This window comes from Columba livia, chromosome 26 (genome assembly GCF_036013475.1).
Source record: "Columba livia isolate bColLiv1 breed racing homer chromosome 26, bColLiv1.pat.W.v2, whole genome shotgun sequence".
Classification (NCBI taxonomy): Eukaryota; Metazoa; Chordata; class Aves; order Columbiformes; family Columbidae; genus Columba; species Columba livia.
Window position 1 is genome coordinate 4,679,888 of NC_088627.1, and position 26,577 is coordinate 4,706,464.

At 52.0% G+C, this 26,577-nt stretch overlaps 1 protein-coding gene and 1 long non-coding RNA gene across 3 annotated transcripts; both read left to right on the forward strand.

The window, feature by feature from the left end:
• The first annotated feature begins 730 nt into the window (after positions 1-730).
• LDLRAP1 (low density lipoprotein receptor adaptor protein 1) lies at positions 731-16,303 on the forward strand. 2 transcript variants are annotated; one of them, XM_065041512.1, is made up of 9 exons: positions 731-891; positions 2,258-2,400; positions 3,520-3,632; positions 4,732-4,846; positions 7,366-7,438; positions 7,856-7,939; positions 9,257-9,387; positions 10,903-10,937; positions 14,455-16,303. In XM_065041512.1, exons 1-9 carry the CDS (start codon positions 807-809, stop codon positions 14,597-14,599), a joined length of 924 nt encoding a protein of 307 aa, XP_064897584.1. In that variant the 5' UTR covers positions 731-806; the 3' UTR covers positions 14,600-16,303. The 2 variants fall into 2 exon arrangements, with proteins under 2 accessions (XP_064897584.1, XP_064897585.1); XM_065041513.1 differs by having other exon boundaries at positions 9,260-9,387.
• A 1,634-nt stretch (positions 16,304-17,937) lies between these two features.
• On the forward strand, positions 17,938-24,762 carry LOC135576439 (uncharacterized). The gene is made up of 4 exons (XR_010468183.1): positions 17,938-18,272; positions 19,677-20,533; positions 20,679-22,013; positions 23,881-24,762. It is a non-coding gene; the product is annotated as an uncharacterized LOC135576439 (long non-coding RNA).
• The last annotated feature ends 1,815 nt before the right edge of the window (positions 24,763-26,577 follow it).

Sequence of the window (26,577 nt, forward strand, 5' to 3'; positions counted from 1 at the left end):
AAGGCATTATTCTACAAATCCTAAATATGGGGTTTAACCTCCTCATTATTATCCCTTTAATTTCGGAAAGCCTTTGAGGGCCTTAATCTTCCATACAATTATGTTCGGGCTGAGTTAAAAGCCGCGGTGACAGGAGGTGGTGCGTGCTCGAGCCAACCTTTATCAAACACAATATTGAAATATATTGCATTTTCTCATCCCAGCGCGGGGGCAATTGAACACCTCTTGGGGCTAACAGAGCTTTGTTGGTGTTACCGAAATGGGGCAATTCGGGTCGTGGAGACCTGGGGAGGGGTTTTCTGCCCCAAACATGTATGGGACCCCTATGGGAAAGGTGGGGGACTCCTTGGGAAAGATGAGACCCCCGTGGGAAAGGTGGGGACACCAATGGGAAAGGTGGGGACACCCATGGGAAAGGTGGAGGATGCCGTGGGAAAGGTGGGACCCCCACGGAGCGGCTCGTCGCTGCCCCCCCGCAGGTGTTTGCAGGGTGGGGATCTCGGGGGCTCTCCAGTGGAGAAACTATGGGGAGCACCAGATCCCGGCATCTCGGGGGGAGCCGCAGCTTTCGGGGTTCCCCCAGGTCCCCGCAGACTCTTGGGGTCCCCGCAGCGCTCTGTCCCCCAGCTCCGCTCACACACAGCGGGGATACCCCCCCGCAGCTCCGGGGACACACCCGAGGGGCGTGGCCGGGGAGGGGGCGTAGTCGTTTGACGTCACCGCGCCGTGATTTGCATACGGGCCCCGCCCCCGGACGCGGTCAGCGCTGGCGCCGCAGGAAAGTTTGCGCCGGGACCGGGAGCGGGATGGACGCGCTCAAGTCGGCGGGTCGGGCCCTGCTGCGGAGCCCCAGCGTCCACAAACCCGCCTGGGCCGGCGGCCGACACAAGAGTGAGACCCGCCGCCCCCAGCGCTTCTCCCCTTGTCCCGCACCCCCCTGCTGCCTTCCCGCCTTTATCCCGCTTCTCGCCCCACCCGCACCGACTTTTCTCCCACTTTGAGCCTCCTCTTCTTCCCTTCTGCGTCCCCATTTAACCAGGTCTGGTCTTGTCTGCTCTCCCCGCTTTTTTCCATGCCCCCGCGCTCCCTTTCTGCTTCACTCCTCCTTTTTTCACCCCTCTTGTTGCCCCCCCACTTTGTTCCCCCCACTCGCACCCGCCTTCCCCTGCACCCTTTCCCCGTGCAGCAGCGGGGTGGGTGGTTGGGGGGCTGTCCCGGTCCCCCAGGCCGAGGGCTGGAGCCCGTCGGGCGGTTTCTGGCCTCGTCCCACCGCCGGCTCCGTCATGGGATCGATGGCCCTGGGCGAGCCGGTCCCGCTGCGGTCGGGAAGTGGGGAGCAGCCCCGCTGGGAGCGGTGCCGGGTTTATGGCTTATCTCCCGTCTCGCCTTTGCCGGCAGGCTGAGTCACCCGCGGTGTCCCCAGGGGTGCGTGCCCCCGCCGCACACTTGCAGGGAGCTGCGGAGTTTGGCCCCATTGCTTGGAGGAGGCTGGAGCCTTCAGGGACGTGTTTTGGACTCCGAGAGCCCTGGTGCTCCCCAGGGCTCGGGAGGGCTGTGGTTTGTTCCCTCCTGCTCAAAGCAAGACCTTCCTTAAACATGACACCTGCAGATCCAGGGTTATCAGCTCAGCGAGTGGAGATTAGATCCTGCAGTGCAATTCCAGGCTTAGAAACACCCACCTGACTTCCAGCTTGGTCCCAAACGTACCTCTGTGGTTAGGACCCTCTTTCCCACCCCCAGTGCCTAAGAGTGGTCTGAGGGGAGAGCAGAATCCACCCCGGTGAAGCTTCGCCCCTGCAATGGGCTCCTGGGGGCTGTTGGTGATGGATTTAGCAAGTGGCAGCACATCACCTGGGTCCATGCGGCTCTGTGTGGGCTTAGCTCATGGCAAATCCCGGCTTAGCCTCTGCGGGCAGGTGACAGTTTGCACAGGGTCGGGTCATTGCCATGCGTGGGGTGGCACCGAGCCCTCCCCTGCTCGGGACCCCCTTGGTTATGGTGTGGGCCTGGGCACTCACGATTAACCTGAGGAGCTGATGAATCTCAGAGGGTTGCTGCAATTTGCTGTGGCTTATAGAAAATATTTGGGGGGTTGTTCTTCCTGCAAGGAGATGAAGCACCAGGAGCTCCCAGCCACTTGAGGACAGGGGTCCAGGCGGTAGCTAAACCATCGTGCTCATACGTAAACCCTTCCTTGGGGCTTGATGGGTATCCTGGTGTATTTGGGAATCTCAGAACCTCTTCGTTGCCTCTCTAGAGCTCCCGGAGAATTGGACCGATACCCGTGAGACACTGCTGGAGGGGATGCTCTTCAGCCTCAAATACATGGGCATGACGCTGGTGGAGCAGCCCAAGGGAGAGGAGCTCTCTGCAGCCGCTGTCAAAAGGATCGTGGCCACCGTGAGTGTCTGCGCTGGGGCAGAGCTCTGTCTCCCGTGCTCAAACAAGCATTGTTGCAGGGGAGGAGTTTCAGAAGCCGTGGGTCTGGAGGCAGCTCTGTCCGTCTGCAGGTGTCGGGATTGCAGGTCCAGCCCCAGGGTAGAAATGCAGACGGTGGCACTGGGAAACCTTTGGGACCAGCCCCAGCCGTGGATGGGGCAGCTGGTGTTACATGTCTGAGCTCTGGTTCCCTTGATAAGCGTTGGGTGACCCTGGGTGTGGGAGGAGGCTGTGACCCACTGGAATCAGCTGTCCCCGGGGCCATCGCTCCCCGTGCGCGGCAGCGACGGCGTTTGGAGCGCGGCCAGCGCGTGACCCAGAGCGGGCACACAGCTCTGGGCTTTCCTTCCCGGGATTTGGAGGGTTTAGAGGAGAAGGGATCAGGACACCTTGCTCTGATTCCCAGCACATGCAGCCGCTGTAAGCTCTGATGCAGAGGGACCAATTTTCCTCCATCCTCTAACACCGAGGCTCCCTGGAGCCCCTGCTCACCCGGCTCCGAGTAAAATTAACGCTTCTTTAAGCCCTTTTAAAACTGAACCAAATCATACAGTTAACTGTCGTAAAACTCAATGGGGTGGTGAACTGTGCTGGGTCCGTCCTTGGCGTGTGCTGGGCTGGACGGCAGGGGAGCTCTCGTGTGAAACAGGAGCCGCTGGCGGAGCCTTTCACGTCTGCTCTGACCAACCGAGAGCGGAGGCTTTAAATAAAAGCCCTGGGCTGAGCCCAGGACTGACCGCCGGCTGGTCTGGATGTGGCTCAAGTGAGGTCCCCAGGGAGCTGAACGCACGAGGCTTGTAAATAAGAGAAATCATCTTGTGGAGGGGCTGGGCTGGAAGCACCTCCCCGTGCTGTGGGGTGGAGGGTTTGTGTCCATGCCTCATTAATCCAGCAAAAATCGCTGCTTCAGGGAAGGAGAAGTTTTAATGAGTGCCTTATCACACCTGGTAGTAAATTCAGTCTTTAGTACTAACAAGCACTGTTAATATGCCTATTAGGTAGCACAAATCTCTGCTCATGTACCTTTGGATGTATCGATGTCAAAAGCCTGTAACTTTACTCTCTCTTTTCCTTGCAAAGGCAAAAGCGAGTGGAAAGAAACTGCAGAAAGTGACTCTGAAAGTCTCGCCCAGAGGGATCGTTTTAAACGACAGTGGGACGAATGAGCTGATCGAGAACGTTTCCATATACAGGTGTGTTATGGGATGCACTTCAGTGGGTGTCTGCTCCGGTCCCCACCCCGGCTGAGCTGATGTCTCGCTGTCTCAATGGGAAGCAATGGTGAGGGAAAGGGGGTAGTTGCTAAATTTGTATCTGGTGCAATAAGTGTCCAGCCGGTGGTGAGGAAAGATGTGATGAGCCTGGAAGTGTCCTATGTGTGGAGCACAGGTGTGTCCTTCTCCTGCTGCTCCGTGCCCCTTGGCGAAACGTGGGGTGGGGAGCGCTGGGTTGGGCTCTCTCTCTACCCAACTAACCCGCTTGCTTTTCTGCGTTGTGAACTAAGCAGTCGCGTACAGCCGTGGGTGCTGAACCCCAGCCCTGCGCTGCAGATGGACCCGCTGCTGCGGGGCAGAGCTGTGCCGAGCGGCCACGAGCGCGGTCACACCGAGATCGGGATCGCGGTGCTGGTGTAGAAGCAGGCAGAGCTGGGAGGTTGGCGTTTTCAGATGCTGCCTTAAATTCTGCTCAGATGCTTTAACATCCCGTTCCTTTGGTCAGCGCTTGTGTCCGAGCATCCCCCAGTCAGTCGGCTGAGGTCAGCGCGTCCCGGACGGGCTGTGGATGTGGGACTGATGCAGCCCCAGGGCTTTCCTCTAACACCTCTGCTGTCTTCTCTTTGGCTTTTCTACTCACCGGGGAGATGCATCCATTTCCTTCCCTGCTTTGAGCCTCGAGATTAAATCGTAGGCTGAGAACAAGTCCTTCTCTCTCTTTGCGAGCTTCTCCTCTAAAGAACATCTTCTGGAGTCTCTTCTGAAGGCAGAGCCTTTGCCATCTCTAACCTGTCCTTTCCCACGAGCTGAAACGCGTTCTCTTCTCTCCGGCCGCTGTGTGTGATCCGTGTGGTTCACACCGTGGCTGCAGCAGCTGCTCTGGGCTTCTCTTACGCTCAATCCAGCCTCATCGACTCCTCAGCTTTGGGAAGGAGTTCAGTGAATCCCGGTAATGTTCCCGTGGCCCTCTGCCCTCCCTGCTGGCCCTGGGCAGACACTCGCCTGCAGCGCAGCGGAGGGTTGGTTGATCCCCCTTGCACGCGGTGCCCCGGACAAGACGTTTCGTTCTGTCTTTCAGGATATCCTACTGCACGGCAGACAAGATCCACGATAAAGTGTTTGCCTACATTGCCCAGAACCAGCTCAATGAGAACCTGGAGTGCCATGCGTTCCTCTGTACCAAACGGAAAATGGTCAGTCCAGAGGAAGAACTGGGGATGTGGCTGTAGGAGGAGGAAGCAGAGAGGGGGCTGCGCTGCTGAGATAACGGCTCTGCCCCCGTTAGAGCAGGGGGGCCCTGCCCCAGCACCCACCCCTGGCTGCTGTCACGCTCTGGGGCGGGTGGAACGCTGGGCTGGATTCAGCCCGTCGTATCAGCTGGTAAAAACCTTTCTGGGGTGGCGTTGAGAGCACCCAGCCCTGCACCTGAACTGCCCCCCCGGGCTGCGGAGATCAGGCTCTCAGGACACGGGTCGGTGCCAGGGCTGGGATAACGGTTGGACCCTGAACTTGACGGTTTCTTCCAACCAAAATGATTCGATGACTTCTGTTTCTTGCTATTGAAAGGCAGGTCAGACCCGCTGCCCCCAGAAATCCTTCCCCTGGTGCCTGTTGCAATGCAGGAGCAGAGGGCAGGAGCTCCTGGATCTGCAGGGACACAAACCTCCTGAGATCCATTCCCACCCAGAGCATTTGACAACCAATGGTAGGACAAGGGGCAATGGGTGCAAACTGGAACACGGGAGGTTCCACTGAAAGATGAGAAGAAACTTGTTTGGGGTGAGGGTGGCAGAGCCTGGCCCAGGCTGCCCAGGGGGTTGTGGAGTCTCCTTCTGTGCAGACATTCCAACCCGCCTGGACACCTTCCTGTGTAACCTCATCTGGGTGTTCCTGCTCCATGGGGGGATTGCACTGCATGAGCTTTCCAGGGCCCTTCAACCCCTGACATTGTGACTCTGTGATCCCAGCGTGATGGTTCCTGGGTCCCTATGAGTGTCCCTGTGCCCGGAGCTCAGCGGCCACAGCTCTGTTAATATTCTGCACTTCTCCTAGCGTTTTTTTCTCCAGGGAGAGAATAATGAAAGCTACAAGTTGTCTCTCCTTTCCGCAGCGTGCACTCCCATCCTTGCACGGCCAAGATAAGCCTTGCTCTGCAAATTAGAATTTAAATCTCGCCAGTGCTAAAAGAATTATCTCAGTGGCACATCAGCTCAGGGGGTCTCCCTCCAAATAAAGTCCTCCAAGGCCTTTTGTGGCAAAATCTATATATTCTTTTTCTTGTCTTTAAATGCATGAACATCCTGCTGGTCAGACGATGCGCTGCTCCCAGGGCAGGGTCCCTGAGTGTACACACAGCCACCAGTCACAGGCATATAATTAGTCCATATTTTTAGTTCATGGCTAATTCTCAACAGTAGCTGGGTCTATTAAACTTGATTCAGATGTGACAGCTTAAATTGTAAACAGCTGTGAGGAGTTTCATACTTAATTACCATATTTAAGTTTTTGCCATAAAGCGTTCGCACTTCCATCAAAGATGTAAATAGCTCCGACATTCAGATGAGCTCTCCTGCTTTGCAAAGCTTAATTGACTGTGAGAGCTCTTATGCCGGAGCACCGGATTTTGGGGGACGCCCGTGCCCCATTGGCGCTCCCCCACATCTCCGTACCAGGGCTGCGGGTTGAGGGCCCAGATCTGGGTTTGTTTAGTTTGCGACTTGGTAAAACAAACTCGCGACTCAAGGCTCGTGCGGCTCGCCAGCCTTGTGGAGTGTGATTTGTTATCTCCTTGCACTTGAACTGCTCGTGAGTGCTGCCTTCTCCTAATGAAAGTGGCATTTATGGCGTTATTTATACATCTCCAGCAACTCGGGCTATTTAAGGTGGTGGGGGGGTTTAACGCTGTGGTTCAATGGTGTGGGGAGCAGCGGAGGGATTGAAGGTGAAGGTGTCCCTGCTCCTGCTGCCCTGGCTGTTGTGTAGATGAGGTTCTCAGGACATGGGGCAGTGCCAGGGTTGGGTTAGCGGTTGGACTTGATCTTGAGGGGCTTTTCCAACCAAAATGATTCTGTGATGCTATGAAAATAGACTCACACTGCTGGTCTAAGCCAGCAGGATGCCAGTTTAACTTCGGAGAGACCCCGAGATATCCTTCGTTCTGCCCCCAGGATTGCTGCCCCCTGGGGAGAGCTGCAGTTTTGTGGTGTTTTCCCCCTTTGTTGCTCTCAGAGCATCCTCGTGTGTGGTTGTGAGAAGCACATGGAGCTCCGCTGTGGTCCAGGTGCTGCTTCCCTTTGCGATGCTGCTGGTTCTGGTGGGTGATGCTCAGCCCTGGAGCCATGAGGATGATCCCGGGGCCGTGTGGCACTTGTGTAGATCTCAGTTTGTTTTGGGACACATGATGAGCTGCACATGTCCTGCGGTCAGGAGCATCTCTTCTGTCCCCATCCATCAGCGCGGTGCCTGTGACATCCACATCCCCCCTCTTCCACCGTCCCGTTACACCTAAAGATGTGTCTGCACCGAGCTGCATGTCCTACACGGACAAAATCTCTGCTTGCATCAATATTTGATGCTTCCCCAGCCAGCCAGGGAGTGTGAGGACTGTTTGGACCCAGGTTAACATGAATCTGCAAAGCAAACCCTCCAAATGATGTAAATCTGCCCGAGGTTAACCCGCTGATTAACGTGCTGCTCGCTGCTGTCTTTCCAGGCACAAGCCGTCACCCTCACTGTAGCCCAGGCCTTCAAAATCGCATTCGAGTTCTGGCAAGCGGCTAAGGAAGGTGAGTCTTTCTTCTTTCTTCCCACTCTTCACCCGAAAATTCAAGGGCTGACTTTGGGTTTTTTCCAGCTCTCGAATGCCTTTTCCCCTCACCCTCCACATTAAGGCTGGTCCAAGCTCTGCTGTGATTTAAGGCGTCTTCCAGGTTTCTCTCGACAGCCTTGTAAATCCAGCCGAGTTTTGGCCGCATTTCTGTCTCGCAAGCGGGATGTGGAGTCCTGGCGCTGTCTGTGGCACCTCAGCGCTGGCGCTGCTGGGATTTTCGCTTTATGAGGTTATAAAACGTACCCGGTGCCCTTAGGGCTGCTGTGGACCGAGGAGACCTGGTGGCCCATCCTAGCTGTCCCCTCTGTCCCTCCTCCCTAAGGCTTGCTGGGAAGTTCTGCATGGGCAGTGATGGGGTCTCGTTCTTTTGCAGAGAAGGAGAAGCGGGAAAGGTCTATCTTGGAAGGAGAAGGGCCGAGCAGCCCCAGCTCGGAAGCCCCTGCCCGTCCGGACACTCGTAAGTCCCCGGCAGCAGAGCTTGGCCTTGGGCGCAGGGATGGGAACAGCCCCAGGTTCGTGGGCTTTTCCTTGGATGCGACTTTAAAGACCAGCGAGGAGCAAACACTTTTGTTGTAGCGGAGATGTTGCCCTTGGCAGAGGATTTGGGATGTGGTGGCCACCATCCTTCTGTCTGCCCCTTAAATATCTCATGCAGCCCCTCGTACACAGCTGCTGCCACCCCAAAGCCATTTACTTCTGCCCTAAGCAAATTGGCCATAATATCCTTATGAGCTTAAGGTGGACCCACACATCTCGAATTTGATTTTGGGTTCATCTTGGACTCAGAACAGTTGTTATCCATTCAGCTGAAGGAGATAGACATGCAGGTGCCGCTCTGTCTCTGGCTCCCCTAAGGAAGGAAAGGCATGAAAATAAAACAATTACATTTTAAAACCTCATAATTCAGTGCCAGGCCGTGGGTCCTCTGCTGCCGCTGAAACGCAGGACGCGTAGCCAGGGAGAAGTGGGACAAAAGGCTAATCTCTCCTCCATGCTGGCCACGGAGATAAGAGGATTTGGCGCAGAGGAAAATAGCATTAAACTGGGCTTCCTTCCAGGCTGGCACATCTCGTTTCTTCGTGTGAAGGCTGAGGACTGGAGGCATCCGTCACAAGCAGTGGCATGTGGGGACAAATGGGGCCAGGGGCTGTTAGGGGTGCAGGACCGGGCTCCGGTGTCTGCCTGGGGGTGCTGGGGGACACGTCTGCGTCGCCTTGTGCAGGGTGATGGGGAGCAAACAGCCCAGCCCGCCGTGTCCCCGCAGCCCCCAGGCTACAAACCGCTCGTCACCCAGTGCAGGGTTTGCCCTCAGTCCTGTAAAATGATGATGCAGCTTCGTAAGATGCTGGATCGATGCTGCAGGCTGAGCTGAGGATATCCCCTGGGGTCTGTTCCCACCCTGGGGTTGGGATGTCCCGGGTTGGGGTGTCCTGGGGCTGGGATGTCTCAGCTTTGCCTGGAGCTGATCCTGCCTCACCCTGGACATCATCACTGGTGGCTCCCCTGATGGCTGCTGGAGCGACGAGCGGTTCAATCCCCTCCTGCATCCCTGTCCAGAGGGTTTCAGGTGCCCTAACTGAGCATCACAAATCACTCAGGCTGAACCTGCATCCCCAGCTGGGGTGAGCGTATCTCTGCATGTTAAAATTTGGGGCCATCCTGAAGGAACTGGGTGCAACTATTTGATTCCCCTCTTGAGGGGAAGCGATGACTGCTAACAGGTTCGTTGTCATTTCCCCTCCCCTGCCCCGTTCCCTCTCTGCTCTTTCCACAGCAGCAGCCACAGGGAACTTGCTGGATTTAGAAGATCCTGCCAAATCAGCCCTGACCAGCAGCATGAACCCCCTGCACTTAGATAACAGCATGTTTGGGCCCAGCTCCTCCGTAAATAACAACGTGGTGTGGGTAAGTGTGTGCCGGGGGCACCGTGACATCTGCCGAGCCGGGGGGTGCGTTGCCGCCTCCATCTCATGTGTTCCAGGTCCCATCACGGGGCTTTTTCTTGGATAACCCCCCGGGAGCTCTGTGGCGGCTCACACGGGGTTTCAGTGTCCTGCTCAGAATGATCGATGAGTGTTCGAGTACCCACTGCCCTTTTTAGGCTCTGTAAATAAATGATCGAGGCTGCGAGGCACTCTGAGAAACGCCACTGTCAGATAATGAAATATTGCTTACTCCAGAGCAGCATTTCTCAGTGGTTTGTCACTTAATTGAGAGACCACCTAACTGCTCCGTTCGGGGCAAAAAATCGTTACGTTGATGGCTTTTGTTTACTGTTCACTAAAACCAGGTTATATTTTTGTTCATTATTGCTCTTATTTTTCCCTCGTTCTCATTTGCAGCTGTATCTTGCTTGTGTGGGCACGGATGGCTGCTCTAAAAGGTCCTCACTCATCTGGTTTAATTGTTTCGTGGACCACTAGTAGAAAATGATGCCCCAGCCCATGTGCATCCATAGGGGAATCTCCTCCATGCCCAAGTGGGCTGGGGCTCATTCCTCAAGCCCCACTTGACGTGGGACCTCGTCCCCACCACCTGCCCTCTTTGGAAACACGCCAAATTTGGGAGAATTGAATGATGAAGGCATTTTCCTGCAGCCTTTTCTTGAGTCTGTTGGGTCTGAGCCTGAGGCTTTTCAGGTTAAACCTGAAGATCAAGTCTAAGTCGTATCAAATCCTGGAGGTTTATCGCTGCTCTCCGATCCCTCCTTTCTTGCAGAGCTTTTGTACTTTACATATTACATTAAGTCTGTAAGTGCATCGGAAGGTTTTGGGGATAGCCGAGTGTCCGTCACAGAGCCCGCCTTCCCGCACAGAAACCTTTCCTCCCTAGCAGCTCAAATCCATTCTCTGGGAAACCTTCAGAGATGAAGGATCCCAGAGTCGCTTCCCAGCAGCACGGGCTCCCCCTGTGAGCTGTTTTCCATGTTCCTGACCCCAAAAAACCCCAAGGGACGCCCGGAGCATCGTACGGAGCTCTGCGCAGGTCCCTCCTCGTCACAGCGTGTGCCGGTCCTGTGGGCTGTGGTTAATCCCAGAGCGAGACGTGCTCCAGCTGATGGGCCAGATCAAGCCTCATTAGCCTGGTTTGGAGACAATGGGAAAGGGCCAAGTCCCTGCCCCATCCCTGGGCTGCGAGGGGAGCGCAGTGTCCCCAAACCCAGGGGACCCCAGCCCTGGGACGGCTCTGAGGACGCCGGGACCACCCAGACTTCCACCTCTCACCCTGGGGCTTGTGCAGAGGGTGGGATAAAACCTGCCCGAGGAGGCAGATCCCCGAGTGTTGCTTTAGGCGCTCGGAAGTCAATATATACATTTATTATTATCTGCCGTGATCAAATGCGGAGCGAGATCTCTAAATGCTCTTTTGTGGGTTCTCTTAGCAACTGCTTCTCTCTCTCTTTTTATCTCTTTAACAAAGGAAATGGATGATGGGCTCGACGAGGCGTTTTCAAGGTAATTCTAATAACTCCCTTTACAAGTTCATGCCACCGGGGACTGGCCCAGGGGGACTTGACTAGCGACTGGCTTTTAATAACGCCGCTAATCTAATCAGCCGCCGCGATCTGACCTAGGCAGCTGCCCCATCAGTGCCTCAGCTGTTAATTGAAAGATAGGCTTTGAGGCTGGCTGATAAGCCAAATATTTTGACAACCTTTTAAGGATGGAGAGAGGCTATATGTGATAGGGAATTTAATTCCCCAAGCAGTTGGCGTGTGTGCTTCTGCTTGCTGGGGCGGGTTGACCTGCCAGTTTCCAGCCCCTGTGATGACAGTGGTGATGCTGGTCCCAGCTTCTGGCACCGGGGACTTTCTCCCCCCTCACCTCCCCGTGAGCTTTGGACAAACCCTGGGACCTCGTCCCCATCTGTCCCCAAACCAGCAGCCGGTCCCCGTCACAGCCGCGGTTGCATCAGGGTGACTCTGCCGCACCAGTTTTGAGTTTGTGCGCCCGAGCGCGTTCAGAGCCCGTGGCCATAACTTCCCATGGCTCACTTCGCTTTCCAATCCATGTTACAAGCTTCACTGCACGCCGAGCAATCCAGCAACGTTAAACAAATGTGGCTTCTTTCGGGTGAGTTTTGCTGTGGTTTGGGCAAAGAGCTGCCCTGGGTGCGGGTGCTCCAGGCAGCAGAGAGGCGGTGAAAGAGGCAGTGGGACGGTCACAGGGCTGAGCCCAACACTGTCACCCCCCCGCCAGCCGCTCGTCTCCACCGGGACTTGCAGCACCGCGAAAGCCGCACGCTCAGCCCCGAGGACACAGACCTTGCGTCTCGCTGGGCTCTCCGGAGCAATTTACAGCTTCCATTTCCATGGCAGCCCTGTCCCATGTCGCGTTTGATAAAGGGGCCGCTTGAATTCATGTCGTCATGTTGTCTGTTATCCTCACCTCTGCTCCTTGCCCTGCTTAGTTAAGCAGATGTTGGTTGCGGTCCTTTGTTTGGCGTTGCTGGATGCCGAGCTGTCGCATCACCCTCGGCCTTCGGGTGGCTCAGTATCGTCTCTGTTTATCCACCGTGTCCCTGCCGCAGCACCATTGCTCATCGTTTTTCATTAAGAAACATGCATGTCGCTAATTTAATCTGAGGCTTATTCGACACCTCGGGGTGTAACACCAAATATTTGAGTTAAGCTTTTGGCCCTGGGAGAACTGATGCTGCAGCGTTGCGTTTCCATCCAGGTGTTTAACAACACGACAATGAACCGGGGCTTGTGGGGTTTTGCGAAGTATCTGAGATGAAGTCCCGTTAAAGCTGATCCTACGGGCTATTAGAGATCATCAGAGTCCTGCTGGGTGTTAACCCAAAGAGTTACATCTTTGGGCCGGGCTTTGAAGGCCTTTGGTTTAGATCGATCCTAAGTTTCTAAAGGGTAGTGAGGATTATAGGGGAGAGTGGAAGGAGTAGGGCGGTTAAGGAGGTTAGGATGGCAATTAGGCTATTTGTTGTTTTATTCATATGTCACTGTTTTATGTGGTTTACGGTGTTGGGTGGGAGGGTAATTGTTGAGTAGTATGCGAGGCGGAGGTAGGATAGTCCAAGTAGTGAGAGTGTGGCCACGATTGTGGCTGCTGTGGTTATGTCTTGGTTACTAAGTTCTTGAATGATAAGTCATTTTGGCAAAAAGCCTGTCAGTGGTGGGAGACCTGCTAGTGGAAGTAAGGTTATCATTAGGGTTGCATTCAACATGGGGGTTTTTGTTCATCAGATTATTATTGTTGTTAGTTTTAGTGTTTTGGCTGTGTTAAGGGTGAGGAATACTGTGGGAATTATTACGGTGTATAGGTAGAAAGTCAGTAGGGTGAGGTTTGGGTTGTATCTAGTGCAGTGCCTCAGGGGTCAGTACTGGGGCCGGTATTATTCAATATATTCATCAACGATTTGGACGAGGGAATAGAGTGACTGTCAGCAAGTTTGCTGGTGACACCAAGCTGGGAGGAGTGGTGACACTGGAAGCTGTGCTGCCATCAGAGACCTGGACAGGCTGGAGAGTTGGGCAGGAAAAAATTGAATGAAATAGAACAAGGGCAAGTGTAGAGTCTTGAATCTGGGCAGGAACAACCCCAGGTTCCAGTACAAGTTGGGGAATGACCTATTAGAGAGCAGTGTAGGGGAAAGGGACCTGGGGGTCCTGGGGACAGCAGGGTGACCATGAGCCAGCACTGGGCCCTTGTGGCCAGGAAGGCAAATGGTACCTGGGGTGGGTTAGAAGGGGGTGGTCAGTAGGTCAGAGAGGTTCTCCTGCTCCTCTGCTCTGCCCTGGGGAGACCACACCTGGAATATTGTGTCCAGTTGTGGCCCCTCAGTTCCAGCAGGACAGGGAACTGCTGGAGAGAGTCCAGCGCAGGGCAACAAAGATGATTAAGGGAGTTGAGCATCTCCCTTATGAAGAAAGGCTGAGGGAGCTGGGGCTCTTTAGTTTGGAGAAGAGGAGACTAAGGGGGACTTTATTAGTGTCTATAAGTATATAAAAGGTGAGTGCCATGAGGATGGAGCCAGGCTCTTCTCAGTGGCAAACAATGATAGGACAAGGGGCAATGGGTTCAAACTGGAACACAGGAGGTTCCACTAAAATTTGAGAAAAAGCTTCTTCCCGGTGAGGGTGGCAGAGCCTGGCCCAGGCTGCCCAGGGGGGTTGTGGAGTCTCCTTCTGTGCAGACATTCCAACCCGCCTGGACACCTTCCTGTGTAACCTCATCTGGGTGTTCCTGCTCCATGGGGGGATTGCACTGGATGATCTTCTGAGGTCCCTTCCAATCCCAGACATGCTGTGAATACTGTGATTGCTCTTCAGCCCATGTGAGAGATGGAGGAGAAGGCTAGGATTGTTCAGATTTGAGTTTGCTTTAGTCCTATTCAGCCTCCTATGGCTGCTGAGGTGATAGCCAGAGGGGTTGGTAGAGGTGGGTCTAGTGAGTGGGATGTCATGAGGAGGATGATGATTGGGGGAGATTTCATGATTGTTGATAGTAGTGGTGCTGTGGTTATGGATGAGCCTTGGAGTACTTCTGGAAATCCAAAGTGGAATAGCACTAATCCTGGCTTCACGGCGATTGCGATTGTAAGCAAAAGGCACGATGTTGGATGGGTTAGCTGGGTACAGCAGTTTACAAGGGCAGCGTTACAGACACAAAAACTGAGTCATGGCAACGCTGCTCCTTGGGTCAGCAAAACCTTAACGCTGAGATAAGACTCCAGCTCGGGGGGAGGCAAACGGCGCATTCTGCCAGACCATTAATATACGGGACGGCCAGGCTGCAAATTCCCTGAATGCCTGTAGGGGAAATGTTATCATAAAGCTGCAAGAAACCTGAGAGCGCTGCAGGTGTTACGTGCCGGCTGTCCCCTCGCTGAGTTATTCGCTCTGTCGGAGGATTTTGAAATGCGGACCTGCAGCGAGGGTTCGGCATTACGGATGCATGGAGCATCCTGGCCGTAAACCGCGCGGGTTTATGTTCTTTCTGCTTCTCTCAGGCTGGCTCAGTCCAGAACGAACCCTCACGTCCTCGACACGGGGCTGACGGCTCAGGACATCCAGAGCGCGGAGACGCTGTCACCTGGGGACTGGAACCAAATAGATTCCAGCGCGGGCGAGAAGGATGATCTGTTCATGTTTTGAGGTCAAACGCATCGAAGAGCTGACAAGAGAACAACCACTAAAATCTGTGGGCTGAATGGAGCTGTTTCGGGTGCTGTATGCCGGGGACTCCTCCGAGCGCTCTTCACCAACTCAGATGATGTTACAGCACAGTTTAGACCAAAGCTTTAGAAATCTAATGCAGATTTTTATACCTTGCTTTTATCTAAACCACAAGATGCTCTTGAGCGTATTTATTCACAGCCATTATGGTTTACATTTATTATTGGAAGGTGTGTAGAGCATCTACAGGATTAGGTGGCGATATACCAGGGATGAACCTCCAGCAGTGCCTGTTCCTCTCTGCAAACAGACTGTGCAACACCAAAGGCGCTCTGCGTGGCCTTTTCTAGACAAAGGTCTGCAGATGCAAATGCAATTGCAAGCACAGCTGTTGCTAATCCGCTGGGTTGTGAACCGCTCCGCGGCGGAGGGGAGATCCGCAGCGTTAGAACCCAGGAGGTAGCAGAGGTCTTGCTTTTGTTGTGAATGTCTGTGATACTCTCACAGTTGTCAGTCACCCCGGCGGGTTCTGGCTGCTGCTTCACCAGCTTCATACGGGAATTGACCTTTTATTTCAACCCAAAGACTCTATATTGCACTTTAAAACTTGAACTGAAAGCAATGGTCCGAATTGTCAAGGTAAGCAGTGCCTGTAACTTCTCTTCAGAAGCTATTTACCCAAAAAAAACCCAAACCAGCAATGCTGCAGGGCTGATTCCGAGCTGGTCGCTCGCTGATGGACTCGGAATATTAAGGCTGCGTTGGCTTTAGAAGCAAAACCACCGGGGATTTACCATTTGTTGTTGGAAGTTGGGGGAACTCAATAGATCCGTGTTCTTCACACTGCTGAGCGGGTTGGGCCGTTCGTGCCTTTTTATTGTCTCAAAACTGATTGTTGTTCGCTCAATAGACTCCAGTGGAATTGGATTAGGCAAGACCAATCACTGGGTGTTTAATTAGCGAGAGGTGCCCCATCCAGCAGCACCCCGATCGTCTTCCCCCCGGGAGCCCGGGGACACTGTTTTCATCAGGAATTGAACATAAATAATGGAGGTATAAAGCTTATGCTAATTAAAAGATTAAGTTTAATGATCCTAAATAGTTGCAGTGACAGTTCGCAGTGTTTGCGGCCTTATGTGAAGTATACTAATCTGTTTTATAGATTTGTAACTTGGTTTTGAAACACTAATTCATTCCCCGGGTAGCTCTTTGTAACTCTTAAAAAAAAGAGAAAATAAAAAGGAAAACCCTTTTTGTGGGCTGTAAGGATTTATTAGCAAACAGCTGAGTGACTCTTAACTTAGATTTGATTTGTTTTATCCTGAGTGTTATTGTGATAAGGTATCGAGGACTCGCGAAGCTGACTCGTCGTGTCTCTGAACAAGACGTGCGCTCTGTTTATCCTGCAAAATGGTGTTTAAAGCAATTTGACATCTCGAAACGACGGTGCCCATGACTGACTTGATTTTGTGTGTAGCTTCGTTCTCTGGTGATTGAAGGAATCACTCAAATCTTGTCCGTGCTGCAGAGACATGAACCCATTGCCCGAGCAATTCTAGAGACTCTAGGAGCATATACCAAAATGCACAGTACTATATATGTATGTATATAGTTTTTTAAGAAAACCTTCTGCTGTAAAGTTTATCTGTACTGAGGAAAATAAAACTTCTACCGTTTTTTGGAGCGTCTGTGCGGGGTGACTTTATTTTTACCGTTGGCCTTGTGATGTGTGGAAGCTGTTGTGTTTGTAACTGTGTGAGTTTGCTCTCTCCCGCGATGCAGTCGGCGATCGGAAACATCCACGGAGGTTTGTGTCCGACAGAAAAGCCTCTCCAGGGCCGTCCTGGTGGGAAGACGCTGCGCTTGGACACCGGCCTGTGGGAAAGGTTTGTGGCGCTGGATGCACGGAGGGATGTGGAGAAGATGCACAGAGGGATCCACAGGGAGATGTGCAGGGGACGCACAGAGGTTGCACAGAGGGTTGTGCAGAGGGATGCACAGAGGGATGTGCAGAAAATGCACAGAGGATGCACAGGGTATGCGCAGAGAATGCGCAGAGGGATGCACAGAGGTTGCACAGATGATGCACAGAGGGATGCACGGAAGATGCACAGGGGATGCACAGAGGGTTGCACAGAGGGATGCGCAGAGGTTGCACAGAGGTTGCACAGGGGATGCACAGAGGTTGCACAGGGGATGCACAGAGGGATGCGCAGAGGATGCACAGAGGTTGCACAGGGGATGCACAGAGCTTGCACAGGGGATGCACAGAGGGTTGCGCAGAGGTTGCACGGAAGATGCACAGAGGGTTGCACAGAGGGATGCGCAGAGGATGCACAGGGGATGCACAGAGGTTGCACAGGGGATGCACAGAGGTTGCACAGAGGTTGCACAGAGGGATGCACAACAGCCCCTCCCTGCCGAGACCCCGCATCGCTGGACCAGCCCCCGGGTAAGCGTGTGACAGGATGGGCAGGGCAAGTAGATGCTTTAGTCTCATCTGCGGGTAAGCGTGGTGCTGCTCACCCCAAACCCTAAAATCTCTTAATGGATGAGAGTTCCTGAGTCGCTGTGCCAAGTGCTTCTCCCCGGGGGAGTTCAGTTTATCCAGCTGCATTTTAAATAAAAAGAGCCCAGCGCTGCCCGGTGCATGTGCCGTCCTGCTGCGACTCCTGCCAGCCTGGAGTGACCTGGCTCTTGTAGCCACGGGCTCATGGCGCTGCCCACGCTCGTCTGGAAATTCAGTTGGGGATGCTGATGAGCAGATCGAACCTGTGAGCAGCACCGCGCTCGCCTTGGGGTGCGGGCAGAGCAACGGGACTTGGCAGAGATGCTGCCCCTCCCATTCCTGCCTGTTCCAAAGCTGCACCCCCAAACCCAGCATATTGCTGCCCAGTTACAGGCTGGGTTCACGTGCCAATGCTCAGTTTATTACGAATTGATGTCTCCTCTTTATTCAACAGAAAGTCAGTTGTGGGATGCGAGTCAAATGCAGCTCTGAGGTTACAAACCGGCTGCGGTGCCGCAGATCCTGAGCTCTCAACTTCTGGCTCCTCGGAGCCTGAGACGGTTTGTAAATTCGTGCCGAAGCTCCAGGGCTGTCGCTACCCAGATCATTCTCTTTTAAAGCACAAATAAAGAGAGCGACATTTCATCCGAACACCTGAATGCTGGTTTGTGGGTTTTATAGCCAGCCCCGGGGTGCTGTGGGCTGCTCGGCAAAGCTTTGTACGCTCTGAAGCAGGAATAAATAACCGTCCTGGTGGAAAAGCGCAAGTGTGCTTTGGCTCAGGATGGCGGGTGTTGTTGGGTGGTGCGTGATGCCTGTTGGCAGCAGCAAACAGCCCGACCCCCGTGGGATTCAGCCAAGAGCTGAACCAGAAAAACCAGCGAGCAGAGGTGACGTTTTCTGGAAGCCTTTGCTGGGACCCGGGGCATGGACTAGAGAGCTCGTCACGGGTCAGCAAATGGGAATTCTTGCGAGCGCGTCTCTGCTTTTGAACTTCATCCAGGGTTTGCAGCACTTAACGGCGGGAGGAGAGTATTGCAGCAGAAGAGCAGAGCCGTGATGCAGCATCGGCAACGTGGTGCTGTGATCAGCAAACGGCTCGTGTCGGAGTTTCCATCGCAGGGAGCTGGGAAACACAGGCAGGTGAGAAGGGGGCAGGGTTATTCTGCTGGAGCTCTTCTGTGTGGAGTGGAGCATCTCCCGTGTGAGGAAAGGCTGAGGGAGCTGGGGCTCTGGAGCTGGACAAGAGGAGACTGAGGGGGGACTCATTCCTGGGGATCAATATGGAAAGGGGGAGTGTCAGGAGGATAGAGCCAGGCTCTTCTGGTGACAACCAGTGACAGGACAAGGGGTAATGGGTTCAAACTAGAACACAGGAGGTTCCACTTAAATATGAGAAGAAACCGGTTGGGGGTGAGGGTGTCAGAGCCTGGCCCAGGCTGCCCAGGGAGGTTGTGGAGTCTCCTTCTGTGCAGACATTCCAACCCGCCTGGACACCTTCCTGTGTAACCTCATCTGGGTGTTCCTGCTCCATGGGGGGATTGCACTGGATGAGCTTTCCAGGGCCCTTCAACCCCTGACATTCTGGGATTGTGTGATTCCTGAAAAAATTTCAGTGCCAAAACTTCACCAACTTGTCCCAAAGTGAACTTTTGGACACCCTCCTTCAGAGGGAATCCCGCCAACCAGCTCCAGCTTCCCCCAAACCTGGTGCCTCAATCCATCGTGTCAATGGTACCTGGGGCTGGTGGTGCCCAATTTGTCCCCTCGCTCTGCTGCAAAATAAAATCAGCGGAGGCCACACGAGCCCCGTTGGGCACTGGAGCTGAGCAAGAGGCAACGGGGGCTTGGGAGGACCCAGAAGCTTCTCCCGTTTGCAGCAGAGGACGCAGGAGCTGGTTGAATTACCCGCTGCAAACGAGCGGAGCCTCTGCCACCAGCCAAGGCCTTTGAGCAGCATCTGCTGTGAGTGACTTATCAGAGCGCGTAGATATCACTGGAGACAGAGGGAGCCTTAATATTGCATTACTTCATTTCTTCAGCACCTCTCCTCGAACACCCTGGGGAGGGATAATGGGGAGGAATGTTGTAGGTTGCTGGAGGTTTGGTTGTTATCTTATTTCCCTGCTGAAAGCAAACACCTCCAGCTGTCTCGTGGCTCAGAGGAGAAATACTGGCTGTGCGAAGGGAAGGGATGTCGGGTCATTAGAAAATACAGGACAAGGAATTTTTGGGAGATGAAAGATGGAAGTGGAAATGCGGCCAGAGAGCAGATGTGGGAAGAGCTTGAAGATCAGAGGCAGCTGCGCAGTGAATGTGCAGGTAGAAAGTAATTAGCGACCAAGCACTCATTAATTTATACTTTTATTTTTCATAATTAATTGTATCACTGGGTCATTTTGGAGCGTGGATGCAACAGGATGAGAAGAAACGGCCTCAAGTTGCACCAGGAGAGGCTGGAAACGGGGAGCAGTTTCTCCCTGGGAAGGGTTCCCCTTTCTGCCTCCGAGGGTGGGATTTTCACCTTTCCACCTATTTCTTCCTCAGCAAAGATCTCTGCCATCCCTAAAAGAGGAAAACAGTCCCAGGGCTGAGTGTCCCACCATTCTCACTGCAAACCGCAGCAGCACTTTCTGTCTCGGCTGTTCATAGTGGTAATGTCACCCCGGGGAAAGTTGTTTTTCGCTTAAAAGCCTTGACGATGACACTTTGCAGGGAGTTATTTGGCTTGTACGTTTGTGTTTCCACCTCCCTACCCAAATCTCGCCCCAACAGCCCCCAAACTTGCTGCTTGTCAGGTCTTGTTCTACCTAAACCCTTTAATGCCACATCCCATCACTGGGCTATTGCGGGATCACACTCGTACGTACGAGCCCCGAGTCTAATTAATGTAATAAAGTGTGCCAAAGAATTAAATCTCAGACGTGGCAATGTGATCACTTCTCTGTACTGTCACAGCACAAGTAACGCAGACAGTAAAGGATAAAACACATCTCTGGCATTTTTTATTGCTTCTAATACGCCGCCTTTTTTTGTTACTGGAAATTTAAATTATAACGGTATGCTTCACTTAAAAAAAACAGAAAGTATCCATAGCAACAGGAACATCTAAATTATCGCAGGCTGATCACTCCTCCCGCAGTCACATCACTTGCCTTTCAAAGACAGTCCCAGAGGTGCGGGATTTTAATAGACATTTTGTTTTCCTGCCTTTTTTGCAAATAAACAACTGTATACACAGCACTTTCTCCATCAATACGCTGCCTACGGAAAGATCTAATAACTGCCTGAGCGCTTCGTTACCCAGAGACGGAGGGCATGGGGTTTGCTTGTGCAATTCTTGTTTCATCCGAGTCGGTGCCTCCTGGTTATCCCGGGAAACCGGAGAATTGGGTTCAGCTGGTGTAAATTCCCTCTTGGATTAGGGGAAGGGAAGAGAAGGGGGGACCACTGAGCTCTGCAGCATCACCAACCCGCTTGTTGTTCTACATGCTGGAGCGAGTCTTATTTATATTTTATTCATTCAGAATCCCGTCTTGTCATCCCCAGGAAACGACGTCGGCAGCCGCTCGGCCTTTAAAAGGTGGGAAAACACCCTGATATTTCTCAGCTGCCATCCCCACGTCTGGGCCTCCCTGGTGCCGTCTGACCAGAGCAGTTACAGCTTTTCCTTCATCTTCCTCATGAAAAGCCCCATCGCTGCGGAGCTGTCAAATGTAAGAAACAAACACGCTGCAAGAAATAGAGATTTGTTGTTTTATTTCTTCAGGCTCGATTATGGGAATCCTGCGTGCCATCTGGATCAATAGCGGGTCAAAACTGCTCAGGCAGGAAGGTATTCTATATAAAAAAGCAGCAGCCCATGGCCTTCCTCTAAGCTCATGTATAAAGTTATGGTAGTAAACCCTGTTTCCAGGCTTGGAAAACTCAGGTTAAGAACAAAGGTTTAATAAATGTATGTAGGAATAAGATCTTAAACCAAAACTTGATGTATCTGGGATCTTATTGTATTCCATAACAGCAGAGATTTGCTTTCTTTATGTTGTTTTTCATGTCGTTTCCCGCTGCCGTGTGTCACATTCCCGGGTCATCGTTCCCTGCGCTTTCCCCAGAGGTGGTTCAAGGATGTATTTGCAGAGCAGAACATGTAAATTACAGTGGAACGAGGCAATCTTTTAAACCACAAAATATTCCTCGTGGCTTAACCTCTGCAGAATAAGAGCTGACGTGCAGACGGGCGGCTGCGGTTCACCAAATGCAGCCCAGAGCTGGAGAGTTAACCGAGAAAATGGGTCGGGGTTGTGTGGCAGGTTTGATGTGTTTGCAAGGAAGGGTCGGGGAAGCTCTGTGTTGTGAAAAAAGGGGTGAGAACTCATGGGTTTTGGGTGCGGTTGTGATGCTGGGACAGGAACCAGGTGTATCGTCTGTCGGGGACTTTCAGATCAACCGGGTTTCGTGTGTTTAGCTAAGAAAAGTCAGAGCGAGAGGAGGTGGTGGTTACAGAGGGCTGAGAATGATGCAAAAGAATCTGTTGGACCTGCAGATCCGGCTCATATTTGAAAATCACCCTCTTACGGCTCCCGCGAAATCACCTTTTAATAACGAGTCTATAGCAGGAACCTGTAATTTTGTGGTTGATGCGTGAGCAAGATGACAACCGAGTGCGCTCTCACATGGTTTTATTGAAGCCATGGGTCAGAAATATTTGCTTTATGTTGAGAACATGAGGCCAAACAGAAATCCCAGCGCTGACGCCAGGCAGGGACTCACCAGCTCCAGCAGGGTTCCCTGAGCCACCGACGGAGCTTTTGATGCACAGCTGCCCTGAACCCACCTTCGTACCTCTCGGAGTAATTAAATAAGTCCCAGGAGCCACAGCCCCAGGTAATTGGGAGTATTTGTCACCCAGTGGTATGTCTGTGGGCAGGGAGGTGGGGCCGTGCTGCTCTGCCAGGAATTCGCTGCTTCCATTGGGATGGATTTGATGCTCCATGTTTATGTCTGAGGCTTTGATGCATCCATAAGTGCTTTGGGGCTGGGCAGCAAAATGGGATTGTATGTGTCTGAAAATGGTGCTGGGAAGACATAGCTTCGCTTTTTGGGGTGACAGGAGGGTGGACCTTGTTTATTCATGTTGGTTAAAACGCAGTGATCCACTCCAGCCTCCATTCTCGGGGAAGATTGTCAGAATCTGGGTTACTTGCTCCCTTGTGCTCTCCCATTTATCAATATGTGTTGAGCTGATCTGCCTCAAGCCTGTGGAACGTGAAAATGGGAAAAGCTTCTGCTGAAGTTATTTAAGGACTTCAGACAGGTACGAGCACATGAGTTTTACAGCGAGTGCGCTGGTTCTATTCCAGAGGTGCTTCCCCCTGCCCCCAATGCTCTGTGCCTTTCCAATCCTGCTTTTTCTGTCCTCAAAACAACTGGAGGATCTCCTGTATCCAAACTGGCGTGGTCAGCAGGACAAGGGCAGTGATCCTTCCCCTGTGCTCTGCATTGGGGAGGCCACACCTGGAGTATTGTGTTCAGTTCTGGGCCCCTCAGCTCAGGAAAGAGATTGAAGTGCTGGAGCGGGTCCAGAGAAGAGCAACAAGACTGGGGAAGGGACTGGAACACAAGCCCTATGGGGAGAGGCTGAGGGAGCTGGGCTTGTTTAGTCTGGAGAAGAGGAGGCTTAGAGCTGAGCTCATCACTCTCTAGAACTACCTGAAGGGCAGTTCTAGCCAGGTGGGGATTGGGCTCTTCTCCAGGCAGTCAGCAATAGGACAAGGGGCCATGGGCTTCAACTCTGCCCGGGGAAATTGAGGCTGGAGGTTAGAAAGCATTTCTTTGCAGAGAGAGTGGTCAGGATTGGAATGGCTGCCCAGGGAGGTGCTGGACTCACCGGCCCTGGAGGGTTTTAAACTGAGACTGGACATGGCACTTAGTGCCATGATCTAGTAAACGGACTGGAGTTGGACCAAGGGTTGGACTGGATGATCTCTGAGGGCTTTTCCAACCCAGTCCATTCTGTGATTCTGTGATCACATTGAGATGATGAGGTGCCTATGAGCCGTGTCGCTGCCAGGGGACGCGTTTTGCTTGCGCTCGTCACGAGTTAGAGGGGACATCTCTTTTCCCCAGCCTGATTCGGTGTAAAGGTCCCCGGGCTCCCGTGTAAACAGCACAGGCTGTGATTCACCGGGGCGGTGGCAGGAGTGACCTGTTTCCCAGGTCAGGATGGGTGAACTTCACCCTGAAGGTGACTTTGAGGTTATTCTGGGCTACACGGAGCTCTTTCCATATTTCAGGTTGGACAGGGTGCAGCATCCAGCAGAAAGAAGGAACCATGCGAGGTGGGTTCGGACCCACCGAGGGGTATTGGTGCTCAAGGGAAAGCTGATATTTAAAAATGAGCATCAGTCCTTTCGGGGCGAGAGCAGCCTGTGACACCAGCATGTCTGCAAAGTGCTGATCCTTCCTCTTTTATGGCTTTGGATTCTGATTGTTTCAAATCTTAACTTGTATTTATGTTCTGGGTACTGATGATCTGACTCTGGAACCATGAACTCCACGGCGTCTGTTTTCCTGTGCCTGGGCAGGGAAAAGGGTCATTCTGCAATTTGGCAGAGCAAAGCACTTCAACAACTTTTCCTCCCCTCTACAGGGAATAGAAATATATTTAGCTGCTGGAACATCTGCCCCATTAACTTTATATTTTCTTTTCTTTTTTCATTTTCTTCCTATGGACTATCGACCTCTTTGCAAGAGGTTTACATTCCGCTTACCCTGGGAAGGGGCCTCCCCTGCCAGGCACCCGGATCCGTGCAGAACACGAGGCGTTTATCCCGATCAATAACCCGGCAGCTCCAGGTCACTGCAGAAGAGGCCGGTAACACCCAAGCGGTGCCAATAAAATATTCCGGAACCTGCGTATTCATCTTCATATAATCGCCCAAAGGTCGTCTTCTGACCTACTTTACCCTCCGCTAAGTTACTGTACAGTTGACAGATGATTTTAACAGAGTCTTAGTGGTCACCTGAGGATGCCCAATACGTAGCGCTATAAGCTGGGATTTTCATTGCCGCACACGGTTTAAATGACTTTTAACTCTTTGCAAGTGCTGCGTTTTCCCTGTAATGGGAATATTTACGTGATCCCACTCAAATGCCCTAAGGCATCTTTATTTCTCTTGGCCGGGTTCATAAAGGCCGAGTTCAAAAGCCTTAAAGTTTAAGGGAAATGAGCTCAGCACGACGGGACAGAGGAAAATAAGACGGATGTGTTGGCATTGGGAAGGTGCTTGTTCGGTAACAGCACTGGCTTCTCATTTATCATGTGCAGGGTGGTCTCTGCAGTGGATTTGGGGTCTCTCTGCATCACTTTAGCAGAATAATTGAGTTGGATCCAAGGAGTTGATCAGGGTTTCCTAGGCGGTGTCAGAGAGAGTCCCGTCTAAGGGCAGGAACGTTGGACAGTAACTTAGACAAATGGCCAGAGGGTTCCACCGCTCACTTGCCATTAAGTCTAATAACTCCAGTTAATAATCTGACCCAACGGCTTCTTATTCTCTTATCTCTTGCTGACAAAAATCAAAACTGCTTGTCCTATAACAGCTATTTCGATAAATCTCTTTGCAACCTCCATAAACTGGTGAGTTTTTCTTTTCACTCGTGGTCTCCAAAAAACAAATGTCCTCTGTGTGTGTTTCCATATGGTTTATAACTTGTTGTCTGTTGTTTTGTGGCTTTCTTTCCATTATTTGTAATATATTGCTAAAGAGCAGCGTATTAACCCCACGGGTCTGCAAACCACCAGTTGGAGATCACTGCCCAAAATTATTGGCGCGTTTCTCTTATCTTTTAGCCCAGAAGAATTCACATGCTAATCCTCATCTAAAACTATCCCCCATATATATATATATAATCTTCTTTTTCTCTTTGGACAACGAATAGGATGAACAGAAAAGCTTTTCCTCGCATGCTCCTGCATGGTGATTAATCTTCCCAGCATTTGAAGATGTTGGTCATTATTTCCTGGCTTGCCTTAAAACCCGCTCCTAAACAGGGATATATTTATATGATGAAAGAAGACATTTTTTTGGTGAAATGTACATTTGTTTCAGCATTCTCAGAGCAAAATCAGCACAGCCCTTCGAGAACAGCAGAGATTATCCCGTCTGGGGGAAGAGATATGAGGATGTCTCTGGATTCGGACCTGACAATGGACCACACAGATGGTTGTCAAATCAATGGAAATTCACCTTTGGGGAGATGATTTTCCTTTAACGACTAAATCAGAATCCTGACAGTTTCCGAAGGCATCATTGTGGCTGGAAAATCCCCGGATTTGGTCAAACAGGGTCCCTTGGCACGTTTTTGAGCTGTTGGTCCCCACCAACACGATCTTTCGAGGTCCCTTCCAATCCCTGGGCCGGTCCCCACCAACATGATCTTTTGAGGTCCTTTCCAATCCCTAACGTTCTGTGATTCTGTGAGATGAGATCATCACTGCAGACCCATTAGGAAACCTTGAATTTCACCTGAAAACGGGAGCAGATCTTCCTGCTCCAAACAGCTCGAGATAAACCCTGGTTTAGTTGTAGGCAGAGGGTAATTAATCCACTCCCCAAGACGCTGCCAGGACCAGCACATCTTAACCAAACTACTTTTTGGGTTGACTCCAGGTACTTTTTTGACCCAAACCAATATTTAAGCATGGTTTAAAACTGTTGGGCTTTTCTTAACGCTTCTGCTTGTTGCAAAATGGTCTTTGGTTCACTTCTCTTAGACAAAACTACTCACCAAGTTCATCTGCAGTTCTGATCACCCTGAACTGCATTTTCTGACAAGTCAACTCTTTTTCTAATATTATTCTTAGACGTTTTCCACTTGGGATCTTATTTCCAAAGCCGTCTAAAATAGGATGTTGCCCCACATTCGCATCAGCAAATTCATCGCATTCCTGTGGCCTTTATCTCACTTAAATAGGGGAAAACAGGGTACAGTCATTGTGATGATGCCAATTTTAATGACAAAAAGCTCGTGCCACCTGTATTAGTCACCTGGTGTTACAAGTAAGTAATAAGCTAGAACTGTGTCTGCTCTTTCCTCCCTACACTTTATGCTGTTTCTGCTTTTGTGCTATTTTTCATCTTGTTTTATATTTTCCCTGGCACAGAAGAGTTAAGATTGTTGAGCCATAGACCTTGACCATAATTACGCAAGATTCCTCCTTGTGAAAGCTCATTCCTACCCAGTTCTGGTTCAAGAGACACAGAACGGATTATGATCTTGGATACAAACAGCTTTCTTCCCCTTTTTCTTAGCAATAAGCCCGGCTGAGGCGCTGGTGGGTTTTACATTGTGCAAACGTTGCTCCTGCCAGCGGAGAATTTGAATTCTCAGCAAGGCTGGTGCACATCTCGGGATGTCAGTCTTAATTCAGGTAATTAATATCTGGTAT

Bases quoted from the DNA above. Each gene is read 5' to 3' on its own strand.
- LDLRAP1 (XM_065041512.1), top strand. From the start codon at position 807: ATGGACGCGCTCAAGTCGGCGGGTCGGGCCCTGCTGCGGAGCCCCAGC. The intron at 7,439-7,855 runs GTGAGTCTTTCT...GTTCTTTTGCAG, and splicing joins CTGGCAAGCGGCTAAGGAAG to AGAAGGAGAAGCGGGAAAGG. The intron at 9,388-10,902 runs GTAAGTGTGTGC...TCTTTAACAAAG, and splicing joins TAAATAACAACGTGGTGTGG to GAAATGGATGATGGGCTCGA.